General features: G+C 46.6%; 1 protein-coding gene across 2 annotated transcripts in view; it reads left to right on the top strand.

Annotated features, from left to right (window-relative positions):
* The window catches only part of AMOTL1 (angiomotin like 1), a gene marked incomplete at both ends in the record, with an annotated part of 67,812 nt that extends 46,918 nt beyond the window's left edge, over positions 1-20,894 (top strand). For both annotated transcript variants that reach the window (XM_080352122.1, XM_080352123.1), the window contains 8 exons: positions 447-536; positions 7,254-7,399; positions 12,608-12,757; positions 14,411-14,601; positions 15,890-16,015; positions 17,885-18,111; positions 19,243-19,512; positions 20,791-20,894. In XM_080352122.1, the coding sequence (XP_080208248.1) occupies positions 447-536; positions 7,254-7,399; positions 12,608-12,757; positions 14,411-14,601; positions 15,890-16,015; positions 17,885-18,111; positions 19,243-19,512; positions 20,791-20,894 (1,304 nt within the window). The remainder of the gene's footprint in view (positions 1-446; positions 537-7,253; positions 7,400-12,607; positions 12,758-14,410; positions 14,602-15,889; positions 16,016-17,884; positions 18,112-19,242; positions 19,513-20,790) is intronic.
* Between the last annotated feature and the right edge of the window lie 2,210 nt (positions 20,895-23,104).

Below are 23,104 nucleotides of genomic sequence, written 5' to 3'. Positions count from 1 at the left end.
AATCTGTCCCCTGCTGCAGAAAACTGATCCTTTCCTAGGGCATCCCCAGGGATCGGTGTCACTGGGCTAGGGGCTGCCTTCCCCCAGGGCATCTCGCTGCACCAGCAGCCTCAGTCCACTGCAGAAAGGCCCCCACCCCCTTGCAAAGGTGGGTAGTTCAGATTCCAAATGCCTTGTGCATTTCGGACAGGGTGAGAGATGAACTGCCTGGGCACGTCAGCCACTAATGGCAGAGGCTTTTCCCCCGGTTTCTGTAAATCTGAACAACACAGCTTCATGGAAGAGGTCAAGGGCCTCATCTTTTATGTATGTGCCAGCCTCCATTTTAATGTCCTCCTTCAGAGAGTCTATTTATACTGCTTTGCTGGCATGCATCTTATTTTCTTGGTTGGCCTACAATTTGACATACATATATTTATACTTAAAGTATTTCCTGTTTTTTGCAGAACGACTGGAGACGGCCAATAGGCAGCTAGCCAGCAGAGACTTTGATGGGCATGAGGATAAGTCAACAGAGGGCCTTTATGTCACTCAGAGTGAGTACTGTGCGAATCTGCTTTGAAGGCACACATATATATATACAAACACATATATATGTCCTGGAGTGGAGGTGAATACTTTGCTAGTAATTGATATTATCCTTATGGGTTGCTTTTACTCAGCTAATTCATCACTTATTCAAGCTGCAGACTGGATTGTTCAGGCTGTGGTTCTGTGGGTTTTTTTCTTTCTGAGCACCAGAACCTGGCAGTGGGAGTTAATGGTGACACAACTTAGCTTATTTTTGATAAATATTTACCTGAAATTGTGAAGTGTTGCTTGTAGGGATCATCTCTAGAGATGCATGATTTTTAGAGCAGATTCTTCTCTTGGCTGGGGAAAGCCCAGAGCAACCTCTGCTGACTTGTTGTCAGTGTCAGGGGCTGACTAACAGTAGGAGAGCAGAACTGGACCCTCCTTTTCATAAAGGATGGAAAAGACAAAGGTTTTACCACTTCTGCTGCTATGGAAAACATCCATTCCCAACAAGTTTTAGGCTCCCGTAATGATGAGCACAGTGCTGCAGTGTTTTCATACCGTGTGCTGATGGCTCTATGTGACCGGCCAAACTAAAACCCGAGCAGCTGGATGCTGAATGACCCTGTGTGGCTTCTCATGTATCCTGAGCATCATCAGCATGCTTCTAGAAGGGCTTGACCACCTAGGAGTTGTGCAGTACTTTGTGGGCTTAAATCCCATGAAAGCTAAATGCCATGTACATCTTATCCTTCTGTTTTTATTTCTTGGACTAAGAGCTTCCTTGGAAGATTGAGTTGAAATTGCAAATCCTTAGGTGGAGAACTGGCCACCTCCTTTAGCAGTGTGGTGTTTGACACCACTCAGCATGACGCGCTGCCAGCCCCACAGCATCCACTGGCTGCCCCAAATGTAGGAGAACCTTCTCCAAGCTCCAACCAGCAGTGATGGTGCCAGCACAGCAGCTTCGCTGCTAATTTGGTGCATGTGTGCACAAACCAGAAGAGAAGCTGATGATCTTTTCCGTGACTGTGTTAGCTTTGCCATATTAGCAGATGCCACAGGGGTGTGTAGATACTTCTGTGAGTCGAAGGGGATGATCTGTTAAGAAAATAGCATTGCTATGTGAGTCTTATCAACCTTGGGAAGAGTTCAAACACGGCAAGTTTCACAGTGCAAATTGCAGACTGGGGTTTGCTGTCTCGTTATAGAGACAGCCTGGTAGTGTTCCCATATAAAAGGGGGAGTTAAATCTGCAGGATAGACTCACTTTGAGTCATTTTCCAGCACATAAACATGCTCTGTGCTTCCACTGATAAGTATCTGGCAATAAAATTTTGCACTATGCTCTCAGCATATTACTGCTATCAATTCGCAGCTTACGAACAAATATAGCTTTTGGGATCCTATCACGTAAGATGGGCTGAATGCTTGGAGTGTCTCCTGGCTAGACCGGAGAGCTAAATGTTACCAGTGCGATGCAGAGTGCTTCCAAGAATAGAAAAATGGGCACATGTGGAGCAGATCCTCTTCAATCATGTTCTTTGGGCTGCTGGGGCACAGGCAGTAATGACCTCGATATCAGGGTATCAGCTTAAAACACCCCTCTGAGAGCTCATAAAGAGTTTTGCTTGGAATTCCTCTGTCAGTGATTGCATTTATATAATGTTTGTGAGTCTTCTCCAGGGGTAGAGCACAACCCGGGCGGGGGGCGTTGCAAGGATGATCTGTACCCTCCTCATGTCTTTTAATGGGATGCTCAGGCAGAAAACTGAGAGGAGAAGGGGTGCAGCTTGTTTTCAGTGCCATGCGTATGCTTGTCTACTGAGACTGAAATAGTCTATTTAGAAGAAGAGAAACAAAGATGCCTACCTGTGCTCCCATCAGCCGCTGCTATTCTGTCGGGAAACTCGGGTTTGCTTTTCCCTAAGGGTGGTAGCTTACTAAGTCAGATTAGTAAATGCAAATCTCAGTTTTCATTAGGAAAGCAAAAGCAGATTTCTAGTCCCTACATTCATGAAAAACAGCCTGAAAACATGACCCTTAACATCCCCAACCCAAGTTACATAAAAGCACTCCAACATCAGCAGGTTCCTAAAAGTTGTCATTTTTAAGCCAGTCTCATGATGAAGAAAGCAAGCTAAAACTCATGAGGTTTTCTTAACACTCATCCTTAGTAATACTGCAAATGCAGAATTATTACTATGTTAAAACTCCAATAACAGGGAAAACTCCCTGAAAAAGAAGTCTGGCCATGCAGGTCGTGCAGGGATCATTTCTCACATCATCACAGAGCTCTGCATTAGCAACAGTGCAGAGTGTCGTGTGCTCTCAGATGGAGACTGGAGGTGACAAAAACTCTTAGTTTTGTAATAAGAGTAGGCAAAGCCAGGCCACATGCCTCCAAGTATTAAATGCTAGGCATTTGTGCCTAAGGAAAATGTTACTGCTGTATCAGGGGTGGGAGAGAACTCACAGCCTGTTAGTTTCCTGATAATTATATGATGTTTTTTCAGTGAAAAGGTTCTTTTAAGGAAAGACATGAAGCAGTGACCGATGAAGGCTTATGCGTCCTTACAGGCGAAAGAAGAGCCAGGCAGGAGGAGGCTGAGAGATGCTGTGGAAAGGGAGAGGCAGGAAGACTGAGAATGGTTTCAGGCGCATAGGGCAGAGAGAAACCTTATGATACAGCATATCATGGGTAATTTTTTTTTGTGTGGAGTCTGAGAATTTTGCATTTTTTCTGGGATTTCTGAACTTTACAGGCACTCTGTCAGAGCAGGGGTTCCTCCAAGGGGCTGTTTTTTCAGGTGTTTGGGGCAGACTGGGTTCTGTGCCCACCCACGTGGCTCTACACCCATTAGTAGGGATGCACAGACAGTTTTGGCAGCGCGTTGGTGGAGCCGCTTCCTTTGTGGGAACATGCAGTGGATGTGCTGCGTATGACTTGTGCATATATCTCTGTCCCAAATAGCCCAGGCAAAAAACCATTCCCATCGAGTGAATCCAACCAAAGAAAATGCTCACAGTAGATGGTTTTGAGGGTGGAGTTTTGGGCAGACTAAGAGCCATTTGGTGTTAAGACAGGAAATAATTAGGCAGAGGCAGAAGTTTTAGGGGTGAGTGAAAGGCAGTTTCTTGCCCTCTCATTTCACAGCCATGAGCTGCATGCAGAGAGGTGGGGGCCTGCTGCACCCAGAGCATAGTTGCAGGGAGCAGCATCCTGAATAAATGGTGTCATATAGAAAAATACGTCTGTTCTGCATGACTTTCCCTTGCCCTTCGAAGGGAAGGGAGTGCGAAATCTGATTTCAGTTTTCAACATGTGACAGTCAAATTCTCCCCTGACTTGTACCTCATGACACGCAAATGGAAATGTCCCAAATGTAAGTCATACCATCCTTAAGCTGCCTGCAATACTTTGTAGGGTAAGGAAAGCCATCACGAGTTTTGATGGAGATTCAGTGACTTCTGACAACAGAGCATCAAACCTTTCTGCATACCTGCTTGGGTCAGTGACCACTAGTAACCATGTACCAAACTATTAATTAAGTACGTTACAATTGATGCCAGTGCAGAATCCCTTTTAATCACCACATGAGAAAATGACTTAGGCACCTCAAGCATGACCTCCTGCATCTTCTCAGCCTTTTCTTGGTGCTGGTGTGGTCTGAACTCCAGAGAGCTATTGTGAATTTGCTGTTTGTGAGCAGAACTGCAGGAGGAGCAGAAAGCGCTGAGCTGCATTGGTGTTTGGCTGGGACGTGGGGGTTAATGCAGCTGCTCCTTGTGAAGCGTGCAGGGTGGACCTGTGCTATCTACAATGTAGTGTTGACTTGTGAGTGGCTTTGAGGGCACACATTCAGCTGATCTAGGTAAATGGTACCTTTAAAACATATTTATTGGTTTTCCTTCAAGACTGATCAGATCAAAACATTCTGTTAAGCATGAGGTTTGTGTGAAAAGCTGGGGGTCACATCTGAGCATAGTGGAGGTGTGCCAGAGATTGAATGTCTAATGTTTCTGCTTCAAAGCAGGGTCAAGACTGGTCTACTTGTGTTGTATGTACCCAGCTTGACAACTCAAAAAGCTTGTTTGCAAAGCACCCAAGCAGGCTTTTGGCTTTCTCTCCTCTTTCTGCTACCCAGCCACAGAGTGTCGGTGTAATGTCCTCAGTGTGGTGAGGTACAACAGTAAGAGGCAGTGAGTGGAAAGCTGTGAGATTACAGCTGTAATCTACAGCAGAGAAGCCTTTTGAGGACTGTTCAGTAACAGGATGTAGCAGTGACCCACCAGAAAATAGAAGCAATTATTAGCTAGGGTCTGTTGGGTAAAAAGCACACGCCTGGGCAGAACATGCATGCAAGTGTAGCACAGTAGAACAGTATTTTTAGACTTTAGGGATACCTCTATGTACTTGAAGAGAATTTAAGGCATGTTCAACAAAGACCTCGTTTACTAAAAGTTAATGCAATATAGGAAAGTACTGATAAAATGTACCTCCAGCATTTTGCAGGGAGAAGCTGGTATGGAGAAGTGTTGATAGCTGTTAAGTAAAATTTTCTTGTCAGCTTTCTAGTGGGTTCAGTGGCCATTTTTTGTACAGCATATCCTTGTCCTGCTTTCAGGGGGAAATAGAAAACATAATGCATGCAGTGGAGCAAACTGAGTGCTTCAAGTTCCTCAGATGAAAACTGAGAGTGAAGGTCCCAAGTCCTGTTTTTATATGTTCTGTCCTCCCGTCACATGGGTTCCAAATCTGCAGGACAGCAAGTGTGGTCCCAGCATGAAGCAGGGCTGAAATAACACTCATCTTCCAGCTTCTTCACCCTGTAATGAAATTAGCTGCTTGATAATTGGCCTGGATTTACACTTCTGTACAATAGATATTAATGTTCCTTCTGGTGAATCTGATTGAAGTAGATGTCTTTGCATTGAAAGAAGAGATTTGCATGTCCAATACAAAATTTCTTGCTGAGGCGGGAAGATTAAGGCCACATAGTACAGAGGCAACTCATGGTGGCAGTCAGTGGCACAATGTGTGCAACACTTGCTGGGCTTTGCTTGTGGGCTTTGCAGAGGCCAACGTGTCGATGTTGCTTGCTGGGGTTTCTTTTTGTGAGGTGCTGATTTCCTTCTTTTAGGATAAATGGGAAGATGGCCAGGTGGGTTTGGGCTCACCTTGTTCCACATGGTTCAGTTCGTCTGTATCTCACCTCGCTGTAGGAACCTACCAGCAGTGTGTAAATTAAACCTGTTCTCATCCCACCTGTAATTAAGGAAGAATAAGGCCCTTCTGGAGGTAGTTCAGGTCTGAAATGGGCTGGCTTTAGCTGTGCAAAGTTTTCTGACCCTCCTTGGGAGGAGGTGGATGGTGTGGCTTCCAGCTTGAGTGGTCACGCTTAGGTGGGGTGGGCTGGAAGTTAGGGGCAGATTTTCCACATATCGATGTTTTTGGAGCAACTTTTCACTTCAGTTAAGAACCAATAAATTCTGGAATGCTCTGTTCAAAAAGTCAATAGTCAAAACAACATTTAATTGATGCCAAATTAATTTTTTGAGGAAATTTTCCTTCCTGGAGGCTTTCCAAGTGTTCTATTTTTGCTGTCATTCAGAACGAAGGCCAGATTTTGAAATCTCAGATTTCACTGAATGAAAACTCTGTCCCCTGCTTCCTCCAGTCATTAACTCTTTGCAGTCTCATGTCAGGGATCCAGGGATTGACCCACGATGCTCATGAAATGGCTCCTCAGCTCTGTCAGCATGGAGGGAGATGGAGCCAAGCATTTCCCCAGGCAGCTTGCCAGCAAAGTCGGTGGTGGGCCTGCAACTTGTTACTGAAGAAAAAGACATGATTGAACTTAGTCAGCTTGTGTTTGGGTTTTTTTTTTTTTTAATGTCATTTCAAATCTTATCCCAAAAAGGTAAGATTTTTCAGCTCAAGAGGTTATCTACATGTTTTAGTCTTGCTCCTGATGTGTTAAGGCATTTAATACTGGGGGAGAACCAACCTCTGGACCCTTAGATTGTGCAGGACTGGAAAGTCACCTAGGGCCCCCACAGGGCTGAAATCCCTCCCACGGCCTCCTGTTCTCTGCATGGCCAGAGAAAGCCCATTCAGATGACTCCTATCTTATTCTTCCTTGCTGCTTTCCCCTGTTTCAATTTTTCAGGCTGTCCAGTGTTTATTATTTGGCTTGTTCACATGTTCTGTATCTCATAATCTCCATCCTTGCAGGTAAAATGGAACAGGCACAGCACAACCCACATCTACGGGGCTGATGTTTCCTGTCCCTTAGAGAAGGGCAGCAGCATCCAAGCTGACAGCTGTAAACAGTCCCTGATGTAGCCTGTTCTCAGGCAGGGCCTGGGCATTGTGTGGGAAAGGAGTAGCTGGTGCAAGCCAAAATTTTGCTGGGGAACGTGCTAGTGGTTCAGCAGAATGGACAATTCTGAGATGATGCTGAGGTCCGCAAGCTCTGCTAGTACAGATGCAGCCCAGGCTGCTGCTCATTGCTGCTGCTGGTGCTCATGTAAGGCTGGACATCGAGGGACTGAGCCTTGGTAGTAGAAACTCCTTCCCAGTTGTGTCTCAGCTCTGTGTTGAAACAGCCTCACTTGCTGCTGCTTCGCATAATTTTTGCTTTTCTGGGGATGGAACAGCTTGCCTCTGGCTTGTGGCCCGGGGTCTGTGAGCTGTCCTCCTGGAGCAGCTCTTGTTCTTGTCTTTCTTCCAGACAAAGAGCACTTGAAGGAGAAGGAGAAGCTGGAGATGGAACTGGCAGCTGTGCGCTCTGCCAATGAGGACCAGCGGAGACACATCGAAATCCTCGACCAGGCCCTAAACAATGCGCAAGCCAAGGTCATCAAACTGGAAGAAGAGGTGAGGCATGGCCAACATTTCTCTCCCCTGAGGCTAGTGGTGGCTTATGGTTAGGGCTTTCTTCATCCAAGTCCTGAATCTCTTCTAGCCATGGTGTGGCAGGTCTTCCTGGTCCCCTTGCACTGGGCCTCTTATAAAGAAAATGTGTAGTTAAACAATACTGAGCCAAACAAGCAAAATTCCATTACCTCTGGTAGATAAACCCAGCAGCAAGAAGAGGATCACGTTAAGTTTAACTGCTCCTTTGTTAGTTAGGCTAAAGCCTGCTGCCTGTCCCAGTGTATTTGGGGCAGTCCCTCTAGGGTAGCTACAGGAGCTAGTGTACCTTTAATCTGTACATAATTCACGTGACACTGTTTGCCTTAAAGGCGACTAGAGGTTTTCTGTTTGCATTTCATTACAAAGTGGCTGAATAAAGGAGTGTTTTAGCTGGCAGCACCTGCTCCTGCAGTTGCGGCATCATGCAGGGGATGGGAGGAAATACATTTACCTTCACAGACTGTCAGTGTGGTATTGGCAGATAACATGGACCTGCTCAGTACACACCAGTGAAGGCAGCAGAAGCATAAATGCAGATTTCCAGGCAGGTGGTCTAAGAAGCTGCCCTGTGTCAGAAGCTACCTTGTGCCTGCTGGGCTGTAGTAAATATATTTCCAGACTTAGGGCTCTGTCTCAAAGACCTTTGCAGCTGCCAGTTCCTTATCTAGACAGCCAACAGAAATGTGCCTCTGCTGGGCATCAGAGCTCAGATTCTGGATTGTGGACTGGTGGAGCTGCAGAGGGGGCAAAAGTTCCCATCTAGATAGTTCCTAACCTCCTGCCCAGGGTATGGTAGATGTTATGGAGGTGGTAACCTCCTGCCCAGAGCATGGTAGATGTTACAGAGATGGTAACCACCTGCCCAGCATATGGTAGATATTACGGAGGTGGTAACCTCCTGATCAGGGCATGGGAGATTTAATGGAGGTGGAAACCACCTGACTGGGGCATGGTAGATGTTCTGGAGGTGGTAACCTCTTGCATAAGGCACAGTATATCTCAAGAGTGACAACAAGCAACAGTATTTGCCAGAGTTTTGTCTGTCAGAGCCCTCAGCCTGAGCAAACCCACACTGACCTGGTAGTGTTCAACTGTTTTTTTCATTCTAGGGGGAGTTAAAAAGAATTTTATCCCAGCTGCTGTGTTCTAATTGTTCGAGGCAGCGTCACGCAGCTTGGGCAAAGTGCAGTAACCTGTGCCTGCCGGGGTGCGCCCAAGTTCCTGTGCTCCCTTTCCCTTGCGTTTGTCCCGTTCCATCGCTAAATCACTAATCAACTGTCTCCAGTGTTTCTGGAGCTCAATTTGACATGTATGCAGCAGATACTGTTGAAGTTTTGAATCTTCATGTCAAGCTAGGGACTATAATTCAGAATGTGTTGAAGGAGACACAGAATGACTCAAATAAACATGACTATTATTATTAACAGAGCTCTACCTCATATACTGCTTTGTAAATCCACCTAGATTTCTTCTACCACCAGAATGTAATTAAGTTTAAAAGCTTTTTAAGTCAAGGCTTGAGAAATAAGCAGTAGCTACGGGGTTGAATTAACGTAAGATTTTACTGTGTAAATCTACATTATCCTGAGTGCCTGCTAGTAGAAGGATTTAATTCAAAAATATGTAGGTTGTATTATCACCACATGTCATTTAGGAGATTGCTGCTAGAATTGTGTGTCTGGTTCACTCTTTGGTTAGGACACTGAATAATTGGAGAGGGTTCAGAAAACATCTGTAGAATTTATTTGGGGCACAGAAGCTGTTCTTTGGTGTGAACAATTGAAGTGAAGAGGTGGCTGAGCTCCAGTCCATGCCCATGAACGTGAAGAAGGGATTGCTGTCAGCCACATTACACATTGCTCTTTAACATAAGAAGAAGTAATGAGATGCAGTGTTTGGAGCTGAAGCTGAGCAAATCAGGCCAGAAATAAAGAGTTAGAGTAATTAACACTGAACCTACTTAGGGTGATAGTGGATTCTTCATCGCTTACAGTCTTTAATTCAAATCTCATATCTACATAGAAAGATATTCTATAGCTCAAACTGGAGTTACGTTCCTCCTGGAGATATTTTTCCAGGACCCACTCATCTTTACTCAGATTTATTTGCTTCAATCATCCCCTTTTAGCCTTAGCTCTTCTTCATCTTCATTTTCCTAATCCCTGGGACAAGGGCAGTCTTCAGGCAAGTTTGCTGATCCTGTGAATAGTTTCATTAAATGCTTCTTGCTCTAGTAGATCACAATTTGGAAACAGAACAAGAAGTAATTTGCTTAAATTGCGTAAGAGAAAGACAGATTAGGCATTAGGGTAAAAGTTTTCTGGCAGTAAAGGAAAATAAGCTGTGAAGTGGTTTGCAGGGAGAGGCTGTAGAGTCCCTAGTACCCAAGGGTTTTGTAAACACATTATACAGGCAAACATCAGGTTTTAGGAAGAGTTGATCCTACCTTGCAGCAGGAGGATGGACTGGTTCCCTCTCCAGGTGCCATCCAGCTGGTTTTTGTTTGAGTCTGTGTGCCTGTGAGGTAGTGCAGCTTAGTATCATGTATTTTTGATTGCAGCCCCCCTCCCTTACAGATGCATATTGCACTGACAAGGCCATTAATTTAAATGACAACATTTTGTACTTTGTTTTTTAAAAGCGTGGGTGAATTTTTCACTTATGAATCTACAGGCCTGATAAAGAAGTCGGAATTGGCTCAAGAACCTCCCTGTAAATTTATGAATGTAGGAACTGTCTCATTGCATATAGTCAACAAAATTGTTTTGTAAGACAGTGGATGCGTATGCATCGCCTCACCCACACGGCAGAGGTGCACTCATGTGCAAGCACATGAACACTGAGGCTCAGAGGGCTGCTGCAAAGCCAAATTCTGGCTGCTGCAATGCAGATGGACCCTCCAGCATCTGGCAGGATGTGGGGGAGCAGAGATCTGCTGTCAAGGGGGGACCCTGGGGAAGCTCCCCTCCCCTCTCCAATCCACACTGGTGCGGCTGGGAGGTGGCACAGGCACCTTCGTACTGCCAAAATAGCACGTTCAGCAAGAACCCACTGCTGTGCCTGTCTTGCCAAGCTGTGAGCCCCCGAGGAATGCACTCTTCTTGCTGATGCCAGAGGCCAGTGGGGATTATAGTCTTGTTAGTTTTCATGGAAAGCCCTGGGAGCAGTAAGCGTTAGCCGGAATTACAGCAGAGCTCTCATGCTGCCAGTCATTGGCTCTGGCTGGGGAGCTTTGTTTAAGCCAAGCTTTGCTTTTGCTGTGAAGAAGCCCATATTTCTCTTCACCTGTGACATAGATGGATTTAGGGTGGCAGAAGAGCAATTTCAAGAAAAAGTGATTTTTTTAATAATTGTAATCAGTGAATGAGGACCTAGGTGAATCAGCATCACACAAAGAAAAGGAAAAACTTATTTGCAGCTGGAGACTCCTGGGCTGACCCTAGTACTGTGGGTGAAAGGGAGCGCCACGGAGCCAGAGGGACCCAGCGCTGGTGTTTATTTGCTCCGTGTGCCCAGGAACAAGGCAGCAAACTTCTCACTACATCCCCTGGATATTTATACACGGGTATTTTGTGGCCATTGCTCCTATATCATAACCCACATTGCAGTTAATTTCAGTAGTGATTTAAGTACTTCAGAGAGAGGTAGTCACTAGGATATGGTTTTAGCCCTGGCCTTGCCAGCTCACAGCACCTCTCGAGCCTTTCTTATTTATCTAGTTTCCCAGTGTCGGCTGAGGTTAATGCGTTTTTCTGCCTTCTGTTTACTTCTTAAAAACTTCAGGTTGCAAACAGCAAGTGTACAAATAAATGAGGGAGACTAAAAGTCCTAAAGATGATGTTAGTGATCATGGCAATGACCTCGGGCACCCCCCATTAACCCCCAGGCTGCAGGTGGGGGCTGACTGAGGCTTGGCCAAGTCAGTGTGATCCAGCATTCAAACCGATTCACCCTCCCCTTTCTGAGGCAGGGAGTTGAAAGTGGTTTGAGGTGTTTGGGGGTTTGTCAAGGCCTTTTGGGGTTTACAGCTTCAGTTTGTGCGCACTTGTGCTTTCTCTGTTACAAGGTGGGTATTTTTAGAAAGGTAAATTTATTCATGCTCATGAAGAGAAAATTGATGACAAAAGTTTTAGGGATAAGAGGGGAACTGGGTTTCCTGAGGTTGAGACCTCAGCTGGTGGGCAGAGCGGGCAGATCCTGCAGCCACAGCCCTGTGGTCCAGTTTTCAGGTCAGTGTTCACTAGTCCCTGGGGATGAGGACTACTTGCAGACACCCAGGTGTGCCTGGTCCCAGTGAGCTTGCCCCTCCTCGCTGCCAGATTTTGGCTGTGAGTCAGGTTTCAGCACAGGCTTCAATGCCCATCCCAGTGCCTGGGGCAGCTGATGCCCAGCATGTCCAGTGTCTGCAGCCTCCTCTCCTTGAGGGCTCTCAAGGGTGCAGCGGCTGCCTGTCACAATACCCTGAGGTGTCACCGAGTGCCGGTGGCATGGTAGGAGGCCAGAAGAAGTGGGAACAGCTGCTAAACACCCTGAACATCTGCAATCCACTTGCAAATTCATTTGGGGGTATGCTGCTCAGGCAATCTGTCCATAAAACTCTATATTGGAAAATGCTTGTGTCATCCTTAGCCTTTCAGTAATTGCATTATATACGTAAGGAGAGCCCAGCTTTAGCTGCCAGCACATCTACACGTCAGCATGGCCAAGCCCGTGAGCCAGGTAGAGCATTTCTTTCTGCTGGAACTCCACTTGCTCCGCCTGCATTGAGCAGATACACAAAGTTGAAAAAAAGAGACTCTTCAGGTGCAGACAATGTGTTGCGTGTCACCAGTTGATAAAACCTACAGGATTCCTCTTAGCTGAGGCCGGCCTGTGTGCTTGCCCGAAGAGTGTCCATCAACATGACGGCTTTTGCTCAGACATGTCCAGGGGGTTTCATGGCTAGTGGATCCCTGACGGGTGGGACATCTGGGCAGCATTGGGAAGGGGTAGAGCTCCCCCAGCAACGCCCATGGTGCCCTTTCCCTGCCCATCAAAGGGGCACCATCCTTCCCCTGGAGAAACTGTGAATCAAATGACCAAAGCCATGCTTGTAGCCAGCGCACAGGGGTCCTGTTAGCCCAGGGTGGGTGTGCGGTGGCCCGGCAGTGCTGACCCCGTTCCCCGCAGCTGCGCAGGAAGCAGGCCTACGTGGAGAAGGTGGAGAAGCTGCAGCAGGCGCTGACGCAGCTGCAGGCGGCCTGCGAGAAGAGGGAGCAGATGGAGCGGCGGCTGCGCACGCGTCTGGAGCGGGAGCTGGACTCGCTGCGGATGCAGCAGGTGAGGACGGGGCGGTTGGTGTGGGACCCCAGCACGGGGTCTTCAGTGTTGTTTTTAAAGAGGGAGGGTCACTTACAGTCCTGCCAGGTGCCACCTTGCTTTTGGGTTCAGGTTGTTGAGCTTTACACCTAAGCCTTTCCTTTGGATGGGGTTGTGGATGCATTGCTCTGCCATGAATCACGTTGCTTCAAAATGCCCCAGCTTTTTACTTCTGAGCTTTCTCTCAGTTAGCAAGGACAAAAAAACTCCCTTTGACTGAGCGTTGCAGGCTGAGTGTGCAGGGCTGGCAGAGGTTTTGACTGAGAAGATGACAGGCAGTCATGATGTCCCAAGATGCCATTTACAGACCAGGATCATGCTTCCAAAATATCACCTTCCTGCCAAGGATTTGACAATGTTTGAAGCGTAAGTGCTGGTTTTTGCAGGAGCAGAGTCACAGCCGTTGCTCCCAAGGGCTGCTCTGTAATGCACTCTTCCAGAAAGCGGCTTCCAAACACATCATTACTGCACCAAAGGCAAAGGCTGCAACTATCTCTAGTTTCCCATAAGCAGGAGATAAGTGTCTAGAAGGAGGAAATGTGGTTTGGAAAATGGAAGCAGCTGCTGCAACCCTCTCTCCAGTGTGCTAGTGCAGCGCCAAGGAACTGCTTTGCCAGTGGAAGTTCATGCTGTAGCACAGATGAGAAGCTGGTGCTGCTGAGACACGATTTCCACTTTGACACAATCCTGTGCACTGTGGAGTGTAACAAATCTCTTGCATTTTTTATTTGAAAAAAACCATTTACTTCTAGTGACTTCTGCCAGAGCTTTGTGCCTCTCCCCAGCGTGGGCTCATCCCACCCACCCTCTGCTGAGCCCAGGGCTAGATCTCCATCCTCCTCCGCTCTCCACCAGCAGTGAGAGGAGCTTGGGGCATCTACTTGTGCCACTTAGGTGCTTTAATTAAGTGCCTGTAACTGAGTGGGATAAATCCTGCCTGGATAAGTGCTTTCCTCAGTGTAGATGCAAAGGGTTACATACCTGTTACTCCTTGTCAGCATCTCATGGGAGCCACCCCTCAGTGCCTGAGGATCTTCTGCCCCTCCAGTTGAATAGTTACCTGCTGCACCACAGAAAGCATCTCCTGAGGGTACATGATAACTGATGTGCCAGAAGAAATGGGTGTAAATCCATGTCCAGGGTATTTTCCCAGCTGCTGTTTTCAATAGGTTGCGTGTAGCTAGGTTACATGTAACTTTTTTTTCTCTGCTTTTATGTATAAATCCTGTGGTAATAGCTGCCTGTGCATACTGATCACCACCCAGATGTGTGGTGAAGTCCAGCAAGAAAAACATCTTTTAAAGCTTCCTTGCTGCTTTTTCCAAACAGCTTTTTTTCCTGCCTTTTCCCTTGGCTTGGGGTATCCCACAAAATCCCTGCACATCCAAGAAAGCAGCCGGATCCCTACTCGTGTCAGCGTGGTCCAGAGAAGTGTGTGCTGGGCTTGCACTCGTGGCCAACCAGCCTGTCCTCCTCCACCCTAAGGGGCTTAGCCGGGGGTTTCCACTGTCAAAAGACACAGGGATGTCTTGTGTGCTCCAGAGAAGTGGGAAAAAAGGGTATTCTTCCTGTACTTGGCAGAGGGTGAGTATCTGTCTCTGTTTCCACCCGCAGAGACAGGGCAGCTTCCAGGCCAGCAGCCTCCCGGAGCACAATGCCCCGGCCCTGATGGAGCTGGTGCGGGAGAAGGAGGAGAGGATCCTGGCCCTGGAAGCCGACATGACCAAGTGGGAGCAGAAGTACCTGGAGGAGAGCACAATCAGGCACTTTGCCATGAACGCTGCAGCCACAGCTGCAACTGAGAGGTGAGACGGCTTTGCTGCGAGTGGGCAGCTCTCTTCACTGCAGAAAGCATGGGGGACTAATAAGGAATGGATATTTTATTAAGGCTGGATTTTTCTTGCCTTTCCCTGCTGAGTTGTGCTGCCAGGGTTAACGCACCTCTCCGTGGTGTCATGCCAGTGAGAGACAACAGGGTGTTAAGACAGGATTTACCCTTCTGACTAGGTCCAAAAGTTTATCAAATCTAGGCACCAGGCTTAAGCAATGACCTCAATGGCAAAGTCTTGAGCTGCCAAATTGCACAGCAGAGGTAAGACAACTCCTCCCTGCCGCACTGATGGAGCCAGCAGAGCCTGCATCCATCCCACCATGCGACGTGGTTGTTTAACCTAGTTTTAAAAACCTGTAATGAGGGAAATTTGGTGGCCTAAGTCCCCTGTTTCCCCGTTTCATTAAGCTTCAAGTTAAAAAGGTTGTCCTGATAGCTAAGCTAAACCTCTTTACTGCAAATTACCTCAATTGATTCTTGTCCTTCCCAGGTGTTCATGATAAACAACAGATCACTGTCAATGTAACAGCCTTGTAAATATTGGGACACAGAAAACCCTTGTTGCATCTCCCTGACCTGAACTAACTTACTTCCTTCAGCAGTTCGTCACATGTCCTGGTGTAAACCACTTCCCATTCCTGTTGCATTTGTCTGGACTATCTCCAGTTTGTGCACGTAAAAGTGTGTTGCCCAGAAGCACACAAGGCACTGCAGCCAGGCTTTCCAGTGATGAAGAGGACGGGATAATTAACTTCTCGCCCCTGTTTCTTAGAAGCTAAATCCCCTGAAACATCCTAAAATGAGATTTCCCTTTGAAATGCAGCTAAGTGTGTGACTCAGGTTGATCCTTTTCTTCTGCGCTCCAGTCTAGGCAGCAATTCTTGTGCTGTTTTTCACCTTCCAAAGCGTACTATTTTGTTTCTTGTTTGTGATGTAGTCTTGTTGACTTGGAACCATTTCACCAGTGAGTGAGTGTCTCTGAAGTCTGACCCTGTCTTTCAGGATGGCTCTTAGCTCCGTGGGGCTCACCCACAATTCCAGCTCTTCCATCAGCCCAGTTAATTAATGGCGTTAATGACTGAACCCAACTCAAGAGTAGCAAGATGACCCGATGCCAGATAGCCATCTGCTAGACAGGCAGCCATCACCAGCTTGCTCTTCTAACATGGGTTTGGGGTTTTCTTTGCAAGTGCCAATCTCACTTGCAAAGCCACCCCCGTGGTCTCGGGAGCCCGACTCACCGTGTCGAACCGCTTTGCCAGGGACACCTCGGCCCCGAATCACTCACGCAACGGCAGCTACAGCGAGAGCGCGCTGGAGGTGCGGGGCTGGCAGGAGGAGGAGGAGATTGTGCAAGCCAACCGGCGCTGCCAGGACATGGAGTACACGTAAGGGGCCGTCGTTGCCAGACCTGCTTGTTGTGGGGTTTGGGCTGGTTTTGGATAAACCAGGGTTCCATTCTGTTCCTTCATGCATGCCTGGAAAGGATGGGTTTAGCTTCAGTGTGGCTTAGTTTTGCTCTTCAGCATTAGAAGAGGAATTAAAGAGTTGCTGTCATTGGATAGTGTTCCCATTAAACCTTCTCTTTGCCAAAAACTACCTTCTTAGAAAACAGGGGCTGTTCCACTGTTAAAAGTAGGTTGGCATGTGAGGAAGCTGAATGCTTGTTTAATCTCAGTGAAAATCCCCCTCTGGAAACAAGCGTGTCTGCTTGTAAAAGCTGAAGTTGTAATCCCAGTCCTACATCAGCAGCAGCGCGATGGCTTGCCTTTGCCTCACTCTTGGCTCCTTGACTGCATTTTGCCCTTCTTACATACACCAGATTTCCCACATCCAAGTTGTCTGACAGTTACATTGGCAGCTGGGAGCAAACCAGCAAAATTTAGTACCACAAGCACCACTAAAAAAATGCATTTACAAACAGCAAAAAGATACAAACTAAACATTTTGGGCACAGGCAGTCAGCAAGAGTAACATTTGTTGTTGCAGATAGTTTTCATTTTCAGCAGATAGTTCTCATTTTCAGCACACCAGTAGACATGTAGACATGTAGATCAATGAGCATTAGACCTGGGCAGTATTTTTAATCCAGACTTTTTTTCCTGGTGAAAAGTGGCCTTTTGATGAGTAAAATTCCCTTGAGAAAGTTTGTGTATTTCTCTTGGTTTTTACTGAACAGCTATTTGAAATCTGTTCTTCCATGTTGGTTTCCCCACAAAAACACTGGTCTGCGCACACTGTTTATAAAAAGGTGTATTTGTTGCTTATGGAAAATACCAGTGATTGTTTTTATTTGGTTTAGTTTTTGTTTTCGACTCACAGGTGCAATATAATCCTGCTTCCAGTGAAGTAATGGAGTTTTGCCATTGGCTTCATTAAAGATAGATTAGGATCTTGTGTTTTCATTGCAAATTAGACATCTGATTATGAAAACTAACGCTCAAGTGAAGCTACTAGCCATCTCCCTTGTATATAAAGGTTTTTCAGGTGCAGCATTTTAGCTTTAACTGCTTCACAAAATCCAGCTGCAGTGGACTATATGTTGTTCATCACAGTCAAGCTATAGTCATCTGGCTGTCCTATTGTACATATACAATTTTTTTTTTAGTATTTGGTGTTAATCATTCCTGCAGAAAAGTCTCATATTATTACTATTTTGTGATTATTTTGTGATTTGAGAGCCTTTGGTGTCCGTATGAGAGAAGTAGTGAGCTTTGCTCAGCTCTACACGCCATGTGCTGATTGTTTCTGCGGCAGTGAGGGAGAAGCAAGAGCCCAGCCCAGCTAGTAGAGAAACCAGAGGGAACCTTCCTGCTCATTTCAGCGGGTCTTTACTCCAGCTGACAGCAGACCTGATCACGAGGTTAACTCAGCCTGCCAAGGGAGGGCTTCCAGGTTTGGCCCCGATGTATTACAGAGGTGGAAATTACATGTATGTTGGAGTTCAGGTGAAGGCAGCAACACACAGCTCCGTCAGGACACTGCCCTCATTGCTTCTGCTGGGTTGGCAAAGCCACAGCAATAGATGGGTGTAGCTAACCTTACAGAAAATAGTTCCCACTTTTGGCTTAATGTCCAGAAACATGCCCTGTTTCAAGGTGCATGGTTATCCTCAGAGGAACTGGCAGGAGCGCTCTTGTCCGAGTCGCTCAAAACCGGAGGGGACAGAACAGCAGAGCTGCTGCCCCAGGGTGAGGACAGCTGCCTTTATAAACGCTTTTTCCACTCCTGTAAGCAGAGCATTCATGTTTTGGCAGAATAAAGAATCTTCATGCAAAAATAATTGAGAAGGATGCCATGATCAAGGTCCTTCAGCAGCGGTCGCGGAAAGACCCTGTGAAAGCCGACAGCGCCAGCCTGCGACCGGCTCGGTCCGTCCCCTCCATTGCCGCTGCTACAGGCACGCATTCGCGCCAGACCTCGCTCACCAGCAACCAGATAGCTGAGGAGAAGAAGGAAGAGAAGATCTGGAAGGGAAGCATAGGTGAGCTCAGTTTTTGGTTAAGCTTTGGCTCACCCATCACTTCATCCTAATCCTTCTGCTTGAGCTTAGCAAAAGTGCCCTGGCCACAGCACACATTGCCCCAGTGGCTCATTTCCAGAGTTCTTTTCATGGGAAGAAGATTTGTTCTTCTGCTGAAGTAAAAAAATCAATCATTTTTTAATCTTGCATTGTATCTTAATTGTATTTTTAATCATCTTAATTGTTCTGTACTGATTATAGAAAGCTACGATCGGGGCAAATCTTCCCAGACATATGCAGATGGTCTTTGCAACTTTGTGGGAGTAAATAACAAATTTGGGCTAGAAAAACGTCCTGATTAAAGAAGAGGGTGAGCATCCCTTTGGATAGGAGTGCATGAAACTGGTGAGGGGCCTGTAGCACAAGTCTGATGAGGAGTAGCTGAGGGAGATGAAACTGTTCAGCCTGAAGAAAAGGAGGCTGAGGGGAGACCTTATCACTGTCTACAACTACCTGAAAGGAGGTTGTAGCATGAAGGGCGTTGGTCTCTTCTCCTGAATACCAAGTGATAGGACAAGGGGAAGTAGTCTCAGGTTGTGATGGGGGAGGTTTAGATTGGAAATTAGGAAAAAATTCTTCACAGAAAGGGTTATGAACCATTGGAACAGGCTGCCCAGGGAAGTGGTTGAGTCACCATCCCTGGAGGTGTTTAAAAGACACATAGATGAGGTTCTTATGGACATGATTCAGTGCTAGATTTATATTATGGTTGGACTCAATGATCGTAAGGGTCTCTTCCAACCAAAATGGTTCTGTGATGTGGCAGCTAAATGGGAAGTGAGTGCCAGACTGTGGTGTGGGACCGTGGGGGACGAAGGCAGCAGGGACATGCAAGTCTGTACCAGGTGTAGGTACCACTGGGATGGGTGTGCAAAAGGGGATGCAGGAAAATGCAGCTGCTCTCAAAAGGCTGTTTTTGTAGGAAAGTACCTTGTGGATGTCAGGAAGACAACAACAGATGGTATCAAGCGGAAAAGCTAAATGGAACTACAGGGCTGGAGACATCCAGACCAGTGTATGGGCTCTAGGGTGGGATGAGGGGACTGCACTTACGTTTGAGCTGGGATGTGACTGACCTCTGCGTGTTTTCAGGGCTGCTCTTGGGGAAGGAGCACCATGACCTCCCATCGGGCCCTTCGTTGCCTCCTCCGCTGCCCGCCTTGTCCTGCATGCCTGTCCCGGTGCCGGCAGCCTCCCACACGAAAACGGGCAGCAAAGACAGCAGCACCCAGACAGACAAAAGCACCGAGCTCTTCTGGCCCACCACCGCCTCCTTCCCCAGCCGTGGGCGGCTGGGTGCCACCCCGTCACACAGCCCGGCCCCGCGGCCCCCGGGGACACGAGCGGCCAGCGAGAAACTGGGTGAGCTCTGCCAGATCCCCACATCCGTGTGAAATGCTGGCACCCCAAGGGCTGTCGGTGGATCCCCAGAGACACCCCAGTGTTGATGGAGGCGGTGATGCCTTCACAGTTCCTCCAGGGAAACTAAAATTGTAGGGAGAGAATATTCCAAGGTTGCCCGGTCTGGCTCTGCAGAGCTTCACCCTCAGCAGGCTCTATAAAGCTCCGCTTGTCTGCGATGGGCAGAGTTTCCAACAAATGTAATTGTTCATGCTGTCAAAGATAAAATTCCAGAGTTTCACACCTTGAAAACACTCCACACCTGCTCACATACTCAGACTGTTCTCTTTTTTTCAACTTAAGCCATGGTTAAAGGCACAATTTGGTCAGTAATTTTTAAAAGAAACCTGGGGGAAATAGTAAGGAGAAAGTAAGATTGGGAGGAGGGTTAATGAAATACAATTTTAATTGATTTTGAAAGGGTGGAACCTGCTGGTTTGCAGCGCTAGCAAACAAGATATTTATTTTACACACATTATTTTGAAAAAGACAGTTTCTTACTAATAAATCTTGCCTTCCCTCTAAAAGCATGCCATGTATCATTAATAAGGCTGAATATCACTGATTCCTTGAAACTGTGGATTACTGTGTTTTGGGCAATCCAGATTGGAATTTGTTTCCAGGTACTCTTAAAATAGCCTTTCAAGCTATTCCTGCTTATAAGCAGTTAGAATCCTTCTTCTCCCTGAATTTGACTTTTGAGAACTATGATGATGAAGATAAAGATCTAACAACATCTGTCATACATTGTGATAATAGACCACATACATTCTCTCAGCCCATCCCACTAGCAGAGTTATACTCTTTAGATTAAACCACCTACCTGATAATTTGTCCACTGCCTTCATGATGTTTTAAAGTCCTGAATTTTGTACCTGATGCAGAATAGGAGCATAAATGTGGAGAGCTACCGTGGATCAGATGGCAAGTGGTAACTTGGTAAAGTGATGTAGACCTGTTTCTCTCTAGGGCCACAGCTAAAGAAGTACTTTGGTCTGTATCTTTTAAATACCATCTTTACTCCTGCCCTTGGTGTCTGTGCAAACCAACACATCTGCGTTGTGCATGGAATTCAGCAGGACATGTTCTGACCTCCTGATCAAATTTGGTTTTCAGTATGTAGGACATGCAGTTAAAGATGTGCTCCACCACCACCCCAAAAAATGGTGTTATATTTGCATGGAACAATTTGCTGTTGAATTTGTGCTGGAGACCAACTTTCCCTTCTTCTCGTTGCAGAGAACTCAAGCCATGGGAAACCACCTGACAGCAAAGGCAGAGTGAGCAGCTTGCTCCACAAGCCCGAGTTTCCAGATACGGACATGATGGAAGTCCTCATCTGAGCAGAGGACGGCAGCTCTGGGGTTTGTGTGCATACAGCCAGGTCCAAGATGGTCCTCGGTGTGCCAACCTTAAAAACTAACCCTGAGAGTTTGAAGAAAGATAGAGAAAGTTTGTAGCTGAAACAAAGCTTGAGTCTGGTATGTTAGGACTTTCGACCAGGCAAGAAGTCAAGAGCGCTGAAAAGGAGCAATAAAATGAACATCTGGGATTTTCTGAGCAGAAAGGGGCGTTGAAAATGGAATGTGGCATGAGAAGAGGATCGTTGAGGGAAAATGAAGCTGCATTTTCTGGTGTAAAGAGAAGGTAGCGAAGTTACAGACTGGGTGCAAACTACTGCACAGTTTTGCTGCCTCTCTGCAGCCAGGACAGGGAATGAAATCCCGGCTCTTTTGAAGCCATAGGGGGTTTCTGAATAACCCAGGAGAAACTTGCATCTTCCTCAGTATCAATTCATTTCTCAAATTATTCACTGCTGAATTTTGGTGAATAATTGGTCCATAGATGTACACAGCAGGTTCTTGTAAGTATTTGTTTGAAGTGCTGTAGTGTGGTTTTCCTGGGCAGGCAGGTCAGGTGCCTCTTTCCTGGCTGGACAAGTGTTGCTCTTGGAGCTGGATTGACAACGCAAGTATTCGTGTCTTGCAACCTCGGAGCTTGCTGAGACTTCTTTTTTTGGTCGGAGCAGTTGTTGGCTGGAATTCCCATGCAGGATGGACGCAGAGGGCGGAAGGAGGACCCTGATGAAGGAATCCCTTTTGTAAGGATGGGAAGGTTTTGGGAGGGGCAGTCAAGGGAGGGTCCCAGCAGCTCCCTGAGAGGCCGTGTCCTGCTAAAGCTCAGTCACAGGGGTTGCGCAGGTGCGTTTCCAGCTGAGTTAATCTGGGCTTGCGTGTGAGATGCCTCTAACTGTACACTGGTTCATAGCAGTGGAAGAATCAGTGTGTGGTAAGAACAGGATTTTTCCTTATTTTCAATGTCAACAGCCAAATCCTACCTCCCTCGAGCATACAAACCTGCCGTTCAAGCTGACATGGGACTGGGCATTAAGGGATGTAAGGTCAGCCAAGAAGGGTTTAACTGCAGAGCAAAGCATGAGCATCATCTGTTTTCTGTGCTGAGCTGCAGTTTCTTATCACCTTGTTTTACCCAGGATGAAACATTTCCCATTTTCAGCTTAGTCCCTGATTTCTGTAGGAGGTGGCAACTGTCTGTAAGAAAGCCGATTCATCAGCTGTGTTAATCACGGCATACTGTTTGCTTCATGCATTACACATGCTGATCGGGAAGTTCTTCTCTTTGAGGTATTTTTGTATTGGCTTTACAGTTCCTGAACCGTGTGGTGCCCTGTCAGGACATTAGGAAGAACTTGGCTTTGTGGAAAAGGGTGATGGGCTTTTAAGTGAAGCTGCCTAGAGTGGAAAAGTGATGGGTGCTGGAAGTAACTGTGTGCTCAGAGCTGGCTCAAGGTCACTCCTTCCCGTGGGGATGGAATTGGAGTCCTTGGTTGTGAAAACACTAGGCACTTTAAACTCTGCTTTCGCTGAAAACTGAAGTCCTTGCAACCTCAAAGCCTTCAGGGGCCAGAGCCCTGCGCTCGATACTGCCTGGCTGATACCTTCTTTTTTAAAAAACAAACAAACAAAATCGCTGTGTTAAATCTATGCACTTATTTTTGTGTGTACATAGAATTAGACATACGTCAGTGTTGCCCTCTTTCTGATTTTTGCACTTGGTAAACAAAGTAGTGATAGGTTGTGTGGGCAAGCAAACTGTGTGTTTCGAGTATTAGCAGCTTTGCATTGTGAAACCAAATGTGTAAAATCCTTGGAAGATGTTCCGTGGCTTAATATATGCCTTGTAAAATAATTTTATTTTTTTCTCTAAAGTTAATTTAAAGGTTGTAAGTGTTTGCATAAAAGCTGGGCCCTTGCACAGCAGCAGCGCTGACCCACCTCTGTGGCCCTTCCTCGAGTGTCAGTGGTTGGAGCGGGGCTGGAGGAAGACAAAGGAAGGGACTACAAGTAAAACGATGGTGAATAATTCATTTCATCATTTTTCTCCAAGAAATAAGGATACCCAGGTGCTTGGAAGTCTGTAAGCATTTTATTACCGGCTGTATTATTTCTTTTGATGAAAGTATTTAATAATTTGTGTACAGGCAGACAGCTAGGTGTCCAGCGAAACAGTGTTGGATCAACGTGTGTGATGT

This window comes from Nesoenas mayeri, assembly GCF_963082525.1.
Source record: "Nesoenas mayeri genome assembly, chromosome: 1".
In the NCBI taxonomy this organism is placed as follows: domain Eukaryota; kingdom Metazoa; phylum Chordata; class Aves; order Columbiformes; family Columbidae; genus Nesoenas; species Nesoenas mayeri.
The sequence above is the reverse complement of the archived record's forward strand: the minus strand, read 5'-3'. Positions and strand labels throughout refer to the sequence as shown.